Source organism: Charadrius vociferus, unplaced genomic scaffold, assembly GCF_000708025.1.
Source record: "Charadrius vociferus isolate BGI_N301 unplaced genomic scaffold, ASM70802v2 scaffold190, whole genome shotgun sequence".
Taxonomy (NCBI): domain Eukaryota; kingdom Metazoa; phylum Chordata; class Aves; order Charadriiformes; family Charadriidae; genus Charadrius; species Charadrius vociferus.
In genome coordinates, this window is record NW_009646608.1 from 1,413,911 (window position 1) to 1,426,062 (window position 12,152).

Consider the following 12,152-nt stretch of genomic DNA (forward strand, 5'->3'; position numbering starts at 1 on the left):
GGCCTGTGGTGCTGCTGCGGGACTGTTCAGAGTGAGGGTGGTGAGGCATTTCGTTGGTCTTTCCCCAGCCAGGAGAAATGCAAGGCGCCAAGGAAGGGTGATGCTATAGCCTGTGCCTTTACAGCTGCACTTAACGGCAGCTCTGCTAAGCCACGAGCTGGGACCATTTCAGAGTGAGGGTTTGTGCAGCTCGTAAAATCCCTCTCCTAGTGACTGGCAGCACTACAAGGCAGCTGTTGAGGGACCGAGTGATGTAGGACAAGTGCCTTCACATGAAGTTTTTATAACCTGTAAGGTGCCTTTGCCTGCCAGCACCTGGGGCCATGCACCTGAATGCAACAGACGGGCATTTAAGTCGGGTTTGAGGAGCTTTCTGTCTTCCTCTGCCCTAAGCTTGGTGCAGAAAGCTGCTTGGAAATCTGGCAAGGAATATATTGCCATCTGGCTAGTCTTGTGTTTTTTACTCTAGATTTATTTTTTCCCCCAGCACTACAGAAAAGGACAGCTTTATGCACACGGACGCATTTCAGCCATGTCTCGGGCAGCCGGTAGTGTTGGGTAAAGAAGCTCATTCCCGTGGCAGGCTGGAAGTCTGTTCCCGTATATTCCTGCTCCCAGGACCTGGGGTGTAGGCTGCTGCCCTGTTCATTTCCATCAAAAGCTGCCGTGACCCCACGATGGGTGACGGGTCTCCAGGGTGGGCAGTTGAGGCTTGCTGAGCCTCGCACAGGGTGAGCGGGGCCTGAGCCAGTGGTCTGTGGAAAGGTGTTACCACGTCCAGCCCTACTGCCAGTCCCTCAGCAGAGAGCTACTCCCCACCTGGCTCCTTTGCACCTCTTTTCCCAACTCACTCTTTAAAACCATCCTCATCGCAACTTGTTGGGTTCTCCAGTGTCTTCCCAGCGCTGTGGCCTTCCCTGTAGTGGCTGATATAAAAGCCCTTTCCTTTGCTTCTGGTGCTTTCTCATGTGTTTCCTTCCAAATCCTGGCTGGAAAGCTTCTTCTCCTTGTTCTTTCTCCAGTGTTGCCTTGTTGCTGTCTGCTGTATCGGGTGGAGAAAGGGTAGAGGCCTCACATTAGCGATGTGCTGCGCAGCCTCATCCATCCAGCTGGGTCTTGCTGCAGTCCCTGCACTCAGTTGATTTGCAGGACTGATGATTACTTGTGGATTTTAGTGCTTTGCTGAACTGGAGCTGGATTTAAAAGAAAGCTGCTTGTTCCAAAGAGCCTTGCATTTCTCTGATCCTTCAGCTTACGTGCCTGTTGTGGAAGCTCTCATGCCTGTTTTTACATTTTCTGTCTCAGTAGTTCTCAAGCCCAGCCTTGACGCTGCAGTTAGGAGCAGCCAGGACTTTGATCTGTTTGTCGATGAGGCCTCTGAATCCATAGTCTGATGTGGTTTCTTCTTGTCCCTGTTCTGTCCCCCAACTTGTCCTGCTGCAGCTGGACATGATGGCTGCGAGGCCGAAAGTGTCTGTAGGCATGAACGATGTGAACCGCTAACGAATGTGAGTGTAGCAAAGCCCTGGCCAGCCCGCACCGTGCTGTGAGCACCAAAGAGGATTGTATGTGCCTGTACCCACCAGGCCCTCTGTGTAGTCCACTTGTTCTACTGGAAGGAGGATGGCTGGCTTGGCTTTTGCTTCACGCCCCATGGCAGCTTTTATTTGCTGGTGTTTGCCCAGGGCTGGCGTTGCATTTTAGCGTGGTCCAGCTGTTGCCCCAGGTAGGGGACTGCAGGCGCTCCTTGGTCTCTGCTTCCATCTGCTGGACAAGCACTGGCTGCTGCTCTCTCCCGTTTTCCCTTGGTGCCTCAGGGATTTTGCCAGCTCCTTTTAAACTATACTCATGTAATACTACAGATGGAAATCCCTTTCATGCAAGTATTGACTGCAAGAAAATTTCAGTGTTGAACCACTGTCTTTGGCAAGACTTCTGCGCTAGAGTAAATGGCAACAAGCCTGGAGATAGCCGAGCGCAGGACATGCGGTGCAGCAGTGTGTAGCTTCCTTCTGTGCAGGCAGGCCTGCGGGCTGAGGCCTCTGGTTTGTATTCGCAAGAAAGTCAAGTATCAATGAGTGTTGCTTGGATGCCACATGAATGGCCAGTGTGGGTCAGGCCAGAGGTTCAGCCATTGCAGTGCCATCTCTAAAAGTGACCACAGCAGATGTTAGAGGAAAGTATGTAAAAAAAAACTGGGCAGGAAGGACATGGTGCTTTCCTTGGACAACTCCCTCACATCTGACAGTCAGGGATGTGGGAACATCTTGGGCTGAGGACTTCAGTGAGACCTTCCTATTTAACAGTCCCAGTTGTCCTTCATGAGCTCATCTGAACCTCTTGGTTTTGAACTCTGCAGCATCTTGAGACAGTGAATTTAACTGCACGCTGTGCAAAAAGCTCCTGCTTTTATTTGTTTGAGAGCTGCTGCTACCAACTTTATCTGCTAAATCATGGGAGCACCTGGAGCAGGCCTAAGCATTACTTGTACTCTTTGACTCCTCTGCAGTTATTTCTTCCTTCATGAGGACAACAACAAAAGTGTCCCTCAGAGTTAGACATATTTGGGAGAGCTGGAAGGAAGAGGGTTGCTACTGTTGAGGGTCATGAACAGTCTGCTCTGCTCAAGAGTGCTCCGGTTGTTTTCATCTGACAACAGAAATTTGGCCACTGCAAAGGCATTTCCGTAACCTTCCCTTAACCTCTGCTCAGCGGTGGGCAGACACAGGCAGAAGGTTCATTTCAAGCAAAAAATCCCCATCCTGTTCTCAGGACATTGTGCAGTGCAGCCTATAGACCTTCCTGTAAATGTTGCTTGATTTACATGTTGGCTGTTCGTCTGTGCACGTTTAAGCTAAAGAGTGCTCTGTCCTCCAGATGTGTGATGACTGATGTAGTCTTTGTGCCGTCAGGTGAAGGCCTGGACACAGAGGTTTGACCTCTCTTTGTTGCGGTTTACAGTACAGCATCTGGATGTTAGAATTTCTTTAACCAGGTCACTAGATTCTTTCTGAGCTGTTACATTGCCTTGACAAAGGGTATGTTGTGTTGCTCTGTTTGGGGATAGCGGTGTTTTATTTCATCTAATTAACAAACATCCATTTAGCAATAGTCGATGAAGGTGCTGGCTTGAAACTATTTATTTTCCATTTGAAAATCCTGATATTAATTTTTACTAGGGCCAGTATGTTTAGAGTAAATCTGCAGGGCATCCCCTTATTCATTTCTTTCACAAAAATACTGTGGTCATGTAAAAACAAGACCTGCTTTTCTCCTCCAACTAGGCATGGGCGGTTACCACCTGTGAGACTACCTGGGGAAGCATGGCCAGAGTGTCTGGGCTCTACATCCTGTGTTTTTGCAATTTGGAAGGACAGACTTTTCTTTTTTCTTTTTGACATTAGGTTCCCAGCCAGCAGGAGGAGATGTCACCATCGTCGCAGCTCCAGAGAATACCACAGTGGTGGCTGGGGAGAGCGTGGTGATGGAGTGCATGGCAGCTGCCGATCCCACCCCCTTCGTCTCCTGGATACGACAGGGTGAGTGTGAGGGACAGAATTAAGCTTTTGTTGTCAGGAGGAACCTGTGGACAGCTTATTTTTAAAATCTGTTAAAAACCAGAAAAATCTGTGGGACAGAAACGGTGCTTGTTATGTTGGTACCTAATGATGCAGGCAGTGTCACAGTGTAGGGTATCCTTGCTAAACTGGAATTACTAATTAAATCTAGAAGGTTACAAAGCAAGCAACTCACTTTATAGCTGTTTGACCTGTGAAATATATGAAGTTCTAGTGCCTGGATGCCTTTTGATCTAAATTAGTCATCCTCATTGTATGAGCTTGAGCAGTGAAGGTCATGAGACGGTGTCAGGTCTATACCACTCCTCTGGGGACTCAGAGGGTAGTGGGAATTCTGTGTAATCTGCCATTGCACTGGAGAAGTAACTTGTATTATTTTGCGGGATTATAAAACATGGTAAGATCTGTTAATCGTTGGAGCGGCTGGGAGTGTTGCTGGGAGGTTTTTATTCGAAAAATCTTACTGTGGTCAGATTGGTAACGGAAGGATTGAGAAGATGCTTAGGTCTCGTCAGAGGTGTACAAGTGAGCCAGACTGGCATACATTACCCAGGGCTGATAGCCTAAATCATGTGTAGAATGCTAATGTCACTTCACCCAGTGTCACATCCATCAGATGTATTTCAGAGGCTCTGACTGAAGACTTTCTCAGCTCAGGAGTCAAATCTCCCTCAGAAGAGGCTCTCAGTCATTTTCATAAATCTGGGTCACGATTTAAGACTCCTTTCCCCTGTAACCATTTATTGTGGTTGGTCTTCAGCCCAGACTTGTCCACAGGCAGTGATTTTAGTGTATATAAATATTTCCTCTTCCCCACAAAAAAGGAGCGAAAATATCTCAGAGGATACAACTTTGGAAATCTAATCAGTAAGGAACAAATCTTTGGGCAGAAATGTTTCTGCTTTGTCCTGTGCACTTCACAATTACAAATACTCAGCTTTCCCATGCTAGATCACTTACTGCTTTACCGAGACCTACTAATGCCTATAGTAGAGCAGATATTATTAGAGTTAATTATCACTATGAAAGTTTTTTGGATGGGGGAAGAAGAGGAAGAAGGGGGAAAGGATGGTGAAACAGTTCCTTGCATGCTTTATTTTCAAATGTTTGCTTGGTCCCCCTCTGCTTCCTGGTGTGGACTCTTCAGTTAGAAAAGATGGTTTAAAAGTGCAATTCTGTGTTAAACAAGCCTGTTTCTTTCCAAGACGTCATTAAGGAGCAGGCTGGGTTACTGGGCGATTAGTCATGTAGGTAACACTGAGGATTGTACCACCAGGTTGCCAGTTTGGCTCTTGCCAGCCTTGGTGGTGTCAGCTAATTGCTACCATCTGGAATCAGATTTTCAAACTGCTCCAGTACAAGTGGGGTGCACAGATTTACTCCTCTGAGCATGCAGCCACTGAACTGTGAGGCCACCTGAAGACCCCCAAAAATGGATGGAGGGGTCAGAGGGTCTGATTTCAGCTGCGTTCCCTGCTGATGGTGCTAAGTAGGTGCAGCTGCACACAGTGGAGGTGGAGAGCTTGCTCCTGTCTCAAGGTACAGGCTCATCTGAATCCGTGAGAGGCAAAGGCAGGCGAGTACTGAGTTTTTGCTGTCTGAAGGACATCCATGCTTCTGCAGGTGGAGAGGGACAACGTCTGGTGTTGTGCAGGTACTGCACAAATGGGCTGGCTCTCCCACTCTGCTAACTTGTGCCAGAGGTGGCCATGGATTCCTGACCTCCCATCTGAGCCTTTCCTTGGCCGGACTGTCCTTGCCGATACTCTGTCCCCAGCTCTTGGCTTTGCTCACCCACACTCATTCAGTGGTACCACCATCATGGTCCTCGTGTTTCTCACATCAGAGCAATGCTGAGAATAAACAGTACCCAGCACCAACCTACTGCGTGACATGTGGAGGAGCGTAGGGCTATTTGAAGTTGTAGAAGGATGGCTCAGCTTCTGGCTAGGGGGCTGGAGCCACCCTTTCCTTCTTCCCTACTCAGCAGTGCTGAGCATCTAGCCAGAAGAATGGGGAGAGGGCAGCTTGTGACCCAGGTCTCTGACCCGAGCACCAGAGCCCCAGGGAGAATGCCGTCCTGATACCTTACAGATCAGGAGCCAAGCTGGGGGCAAAGAATGAATCGGGAAGCTCAGTAAATTTGGTTTCACATCAGGAACACAGAGAAGGGAAGAACCCCTGAGTTGTTAGTGATTCGGTGCTCTTGCTGACATTTGCATTATCGAGTGAGGGGAGGAGGTGTGTGTGTTCGTGCATGGGGGTCAGCGGGCAGATCCAGCAGCTTTTCCAAAACCTGTGTTAGCATAGCTTTCCTTTGAATGTGCTATTCCTAGGGGCTCTCATTGCAGGCACACCCTAGGCATCAGAGACTGTTTTGATCCAAACCAGAACTTTTCCAGTTATTACAGGCTAAACTAAACCTTGGGCCAATGTTGGCTTGGGCTGGCTGACACTCAGTCAAGCACTGAGGAATGTCCCAGCAGGAATCCTCCTCCGGGCTGGGGGTTGGGATTTTGGGGTCTCTCTGCTCCCCAGCTGTGATCCTGACTCTGGTAGACACGTTGTTTACAAGCCCTCCTAAAGGGCAGCTTGGGGCTCCCTCTCACATTTGTGCACGTTTCTTCCTGCAGATGGAAAGCCTGTTTCCACAGATGTGATAGTGCTGGGCCGGACAAATCTCCTCATTCCTTCCAGCCAGCCCCATCACTCAGGGGTGTACGTCTGCCGTGCTAACAAACCGCAGACCAGGCAGTTCGTTACAGCCGCAGCTGAGCTCCGGGTTCTTGGTGAGTAGAGAGCAGGATAAACGCTCCAGGTAGAAACCCTGGCCAGGTAGCTGTGGGTTACCTGGACCGACATCCAGGAGATCCCTGAGAAGTTGTGTTTGTGGCCCATGCTGGGTAAGATGGGAGCCAGGTTAGAGCCAGGAGGCCCTGGGTTGGGATAGCTCTCGGTGGGAGTGTCACCTCCTTAATTTGGGGTTTAGTTCCTTGTATTTACTGAACCATTTTATGCCTTATTCTTATTCTCCAGGGTTCCCCCACGGAAATCTCTATCAGCAATTAACTTTCAGTATCATGGAAGCCAGCAGGGAGAACAGCCTAGGATCAGGGAACGCAGCACATGATTGATACAGAATTTATTTTTCCTTTTGGACACAGTCTAAATTAAGCCTCTAGAGTCTGCCTGGCAAATCCTATCTTGTAAGCAAAGCTGCTACTGAATAAAACATAGCACTGAGTGGGGAGGAGAAGGGATTTGCTTTGCTATCTTTTCCTCCTCCTTCCTGCATTAATTTGTCCTCTCTCCTTCCAGCTACACCCAGCATCTCCCAGGCTCCAGAAACCATCTCTCGCACCCGAGCCAGCACGGCTCGGTTTGTCTGCAAGGCGGAGGGTGAGCCAGCCCCAACCATTCACTGGCTGAAGAACGGCGAGGCCATCCTCTCCAATGGGCGGGTGAAGGTGCAGAGCAGCGGGAGCCTTGTGATCAATCAGATCGGGTTGGAGGATGCTGGCTACTACCAGTGCGTGGCTGAGAACAGCTTGGGCATGGCTTGTGCCACTGCCAAGCTCTCGGTGATTGTGCGGGAGGGTTTGCCCAGCGCTCCCAAGAAGGTGTCAGCCGTGTCCCTCTCCAGCACCACAGTCCTTGTGTCGTGGGAGCGGCCAGAGTACAACAGCGAGCAGATCATTGGCTTCTCCTTACATTACCAGCGGGCTGCGGGTAGGTGTTACCTGCCTTGTGCAACACAGCTGTGTCACAGGTTCAAGACACAAGGCACAGGTTAACTTTCTTTCCCAGCTAGGGACAAGTGTGAGGCAGTTCCAGTTTAGCCCTTTTCATAGCGGGTAAAGAAATTTTCTCCTGGAGTCAGCATCAGCCTGTGACAGTGCCTGTGGATTAGCTGACATATGCTAACTTGTTGACCAGCAGTAGCATATCCATGTAGCTGAGTTGTCAGGATTCTAGTGGGACAAGGCACATCTGGAATTTATTTCTATTTTTTATTTTTTCCTCCAACACATTGATTTTATATGCAAAGAATGTGATTATTAATGGAGGTATTAAACAGCCATATTGTGTAAAGGGGTAATCTCTAAATTATTCACACTCAGAATCTGAAGTAAGGCACTCAGGTCTCTTGGGGTCTGTCTTCCCAAACAGACAGCAAACCAATACTCTTGCTGAACTGTTTTCAGAGCTCCTCTGAAAATTAAGCTGGTAACTTCAGCTGCCTTAGCATGGATTAAGGAGCTTGAGTCAAAGTGGAGATGTGAACATTAAGGCATTGAATTTTTCTGCCCAAAGAATTCACCTAAGAGATGGGGTTTGTGCAGATACTGGGGAAATTGGAGAAGACATAGTCATTTTTAAGATGGATTTACACTATGGACTTTGTTAGTCAAGTGATTTTTTGAGGAGTGTCTTGGCAGTTCACTGACCTGCTAATCAGTGTTTCCTTGGCTCTAGGAACAGATAACGTGGAATACCAGTTTGCTGTCAATAATGATACCACTGAGCTGCAAGTCAAGGACCTAGAGCCCAATACCAACTATGTCTTCTACGTGGTCGCATATTCTCAGCTTGGAGCCAGCCGGACATCCTCTTCCATTATTGTTCAGACCCTGGAGGATGGTGCGTTGAATTAGATGGGTACTGGTGCCTAAAAAATGTTCTTGACCTGTTTCATGGTTAGCATTGAATATGCTATGGGGAGTACTCTCAGCTCCTAGAAAGAAGCCCTTTTAAAAAAACTAAACAACAAACTAACCAAAACCAAAGCACCCTAGTCTGACAGTCAGCTTGGGTGATGGAGATCGTGAAAATGGTCTTACTGACACTGGGACCCCTAGGAATCCTGTGGGAACTGCAGTCAGCCCCTCTGGGCTTTCACCTAGCAAATGTGATATTGCTCCAAACTTGACTTTGGGCCAAACCTGATATCAGCTCCAAAGAAAGACATCTATTGCGATTTGTAGGGTTGGGATCCCTTAAGAGCAAATAGTCTGTGTTGATTTTACCATTTGTCACGTAGCATTTTGCAAGCAGTAAAGGCAGAGTGCCAGAAGGACAGCTGCCCAACAGGGGAGGACTTGTACAGCTTTCAACAGACTGCAGGACAGAGGCAAGAAGTGATGGTTTTGGCAGACCTCGTGCAAGCCCCTGCTATGCTGCAGGGTGCATTATGTGCTTTTAATACTCCTGACATAGTGAACTGTATGGTCCCACGTGTATGTGTCTGAAGCCTGAAAAGCTGACTTGAAAGCATGAAAGCTGCCTGCAGCACAGAGCTGTGATTCTCAAGGGAATGGGGATTCCCGGACTGAAGTCTCTCAATCTATGAGCCATTTCCTTTAGCGTCTCCTTTGTGCTCCACAGTACGGCACAGGCAGATTAGCCGGTCTGTGCCAACCTGCCCAGTTTGCAGTGCACACGGGGTCCCTAGGGAGCAATGCAGTGTGGGCAGCAGGCTCTGATCAGGCTGTTCAAGCTGAGCAGCCCACCATCTCCCCTCCCCAGACACCCCACCGATGCTCTGAGCCGCTGAGAAGCTGTGGGGTATTGGTTCCCGCGGGGACAGACAGCGTGTCGCCAGTGACTGGGCAGGGCCAAGACCAGGTAGTGGCCCCCAGCCAACTCAGCTGGCAGAGGTGTGTTGAGGTCTTGCCCCAGTCTTTGTTGACTTCTTGATGTTGCTTCTACCCAGTTCCTAGTGCTGCCCCTCAGCTGTCCCTGTCGAGCATGACTCCTGGTGACATCCGTGTGACATGGCTGCCTCCTCCTCCAGAGCTGAGTAACGGCAAGATAACGAAGTACAAGATCGACTACTGCACCCTCAAGGGAGGTGAGGGAAATGCCATTTGGGGGAGAGGGGGGGGATGTGTCTTCTGCTCCAGCAGTCCTGTTGAGGGGAGGAGGTGCAAGGCTGAAAACAAAGGAACCCCTTTTTACCCAGGAGAGAACAGCCCTCTCAGCCTGGCTCTGCTGCTGTTGGTCACAGCAGTGCCGGTGTGGTGCTACTTCACAGTATTCCGAGATGCCTTTTTCTGTGATTGTGAAGAAGCCTGTGTCCCCAGGGGAATGGCCTGACGCTTGCGTATTTGTGCTGGCCCATGAACATCTGCATGAGCAACCCTTTGGTGCCATCTGCACGGTGTGTTTTGGGGGGAAGAGCTTTATGATGGTTGGGGAAGAAGGGTAAATGCATTTGATTCCTTTAAAATGGAATCTAAGCAAGTGTCCAGGCCAGGCCATATTGCTCTATTGCTGAGTTTTGACCGGTTTTATTTATATTGTCAGACACTGTGAGAAGCCTTCAGCAGGGATGGTAATGTTTACCTATGCTGCATGCAGCTGTTCCACTTCCACGTGTGCTTGCTTTGCAAATCCTTCTGGGTATTTGCTCTTAAAACCGTCAAAGCTCTGCAGCTTCTCACTTCCCAGGGTCATGATTCTTACTAAGAGAAGGATGGGGAGTGTGATGAAGTGCTGGACATGTTCCCCTGTGTTTGATCTGTATTAGTAGTCTGTGCTGTGGCTCCTGGCTCTTGGTTTGGTTTTGTTTTGTTTTGTTTTGTTTTTCCTGAGCCTGTACGTGGCTCTGTGGCATCGTAAAAGCTTGGAAACGTTTGCAGTCCAGGGATCACACTCAGCAATATGCTGTTACATAGCAGGGACAGCACTCCCAGCTGAGCTTACACCAGGTGAAGCTGGAAAGCGAGACCTCTGCATTCACCAAACACGCAAAATGAATCTTCAGCAAGATCAATTAGTTGTTATAGTGAAAGTTGCAGGCCATTGTCAGTTTAAATTTCCTGTTATCTCCCTTATGAACTTGGGTGGGCTGAAGAGGGAGCGATAAAACCTCAGTCTGGCATGGGGGAAGGTGTGAATTTTGCAGAAAGTAGCACTGCTGGACAGTTCTGTTTCAAATTAAGGGGAGGATTTAAATACAACAATGAGAAGCACTGGAATGTATCATCATCTACCATCGGCTGCACTCATGTTCTGCCATCACGTCGGCAGCAGTAAGGTTTCTGACAGCTCCCCTCCAGGCAGGCTCAGTGGTGCTGAAGGCAACTTGCAGTTTTGAATGTGATGAAGGGGGTTGCCAGTCAGGATATCAGCTCCACCCAGTCTTTAGTTCTCATTTTTCCTGGTGGCATGAGACTGCACTGGGCAAAGCCAAGCTGGTCCAGGGCATGCAGACCGCATGGGGGTAGCTGGGCTTTGTTGGCTGCTCAGTTGTATTTCTCTTTGACTGCGAAAACCATGTTTTCAATGGTGTCACCTTGGTTCCAGCAGATCAGGTTACCTCCATTGAAGTGGGTGGAAATGAGACACAAATCACTCTCTACTCGCTCCATCCCAACAAAGTATACAAAGTTCGCATCGCAGCCAGCACCAGCGTGGGCTATGGAGCCCCTTCTGAGTGGACCCAGCATCGGACTCCTGACAGAGACAACCAGACACGTGGTAGGAGGCTGAGTGATGCCTGGGATTTGGCGTGGGGTGTGCAGGATATTGGGGAACTTGAGGCGTGACTGGAGATACCTGCTTTCATTAGGGAATTACAACTGTTGGTTTTGGTACCCAACTTCATCTTTCTGTTGAGCAGCCCCTGTATGTCTTGCTGCTTGCCTGGTCCTCCCTTCGTATGCAGCTGTGAAAATTCCTAAAAAAGAAAGAAAGAAACAAACAAAATCCCCAAACCCCAGTGTTACGACAGTTGGGAGTGCATAGACAATTCTTCCAAACACAGCTGAGCCCAAGCCAGGCTCCAGCAGTGGTTAAAGATGGTGTTATGTCAGAATACATTCAGAAATGCCCATAGTGACATTGTTTGTGACATTGTTTTTTCCTGTATCACCTGGCTGGTAAATTCAACACTAGAGTGGAACTGTACCACTCTGTCAGAGAGTAGAGACATCCCACTCACAGGAGAGCCTTTCCTCACACCCCTCACTCAACGCCAAGGAGAGGGAGGATTCAGTAGAGCAGGGAAATGGAGAAAAACATTCAGCAACTTGACTCTTGTCTTTTCTTCTAGTTCCATTTGCCCCAACCGAATTAAAAGTCCGAGCAAAGATGGAGTCTCTCCTGATAACATGGCAGCCCCCAGCCAACCATGCCCAGATATCTGGCTACAAACTCTACTACCGAGAAGTGGGCCCAGAGGAGTCCAGCGATGAAAGTCCTTTGGATGGTGCTGAAGATGAGAGCTGGGATGTAGGACCCATAAAACTAAAGAAGAAAGTGAAGCAGTACGAGCTGACTCGACTAGGTTAGCTGGTTACATCTTCTTAACAGTTGGTGTGGAAACCCAGGGTGTGTCTCTTGTACTTTGTAGCAGTCACGGGGTGCTTCCAAGAGGCTCAGTTATCTGCTTCCCTGCAGATACATACGACCAGGATCGTGTGAGCTTTTTTTAAGAGCACCCAAAATCATTTTTGGAGTGGGACTCCTGGGGCTTGTTCTAAGCAGAGCTTAAAACACAGAAATTTCTGACACCAGTGTAGCAGGGATTGTATTTTTATGAAGGGCTACTAATATACTTAGAATACTCTA

General features: G+C 48.7%; 1 protein-coding gene across 1 annotated transcript in view; it reads left to right on the forward strand.

Moving 5' to 3' along the window:
* Positions 1–12,152, forward strand: part of IGDCC4 (immunoglobulin superfamily, DCC subclass, member 4) — a 59,376-nt gene that overhangs the window by 27,559 nt on the left and 19,665 nt on the right. Inside the window, 7 exon segments of the mRNA XM_009887393.1 lie at positions 3,405–3,539; positions 6,212–6,367; positions 6,897–7,307; positions 8,055–8,219; positions 9,292–9,429; positions 10,887–11,060; positions 11,635–11,868. Of these exon segments, the coding sequence (XP_009885695.1) occupies positions 3,405–3,539; positions 6,212–6,367; positions 6,897–7,307; positions 8,055–8,219; positions 9,292–9,429; positions 10,887–11,060; positions 11,635–11,868 (1,413 nt within the window).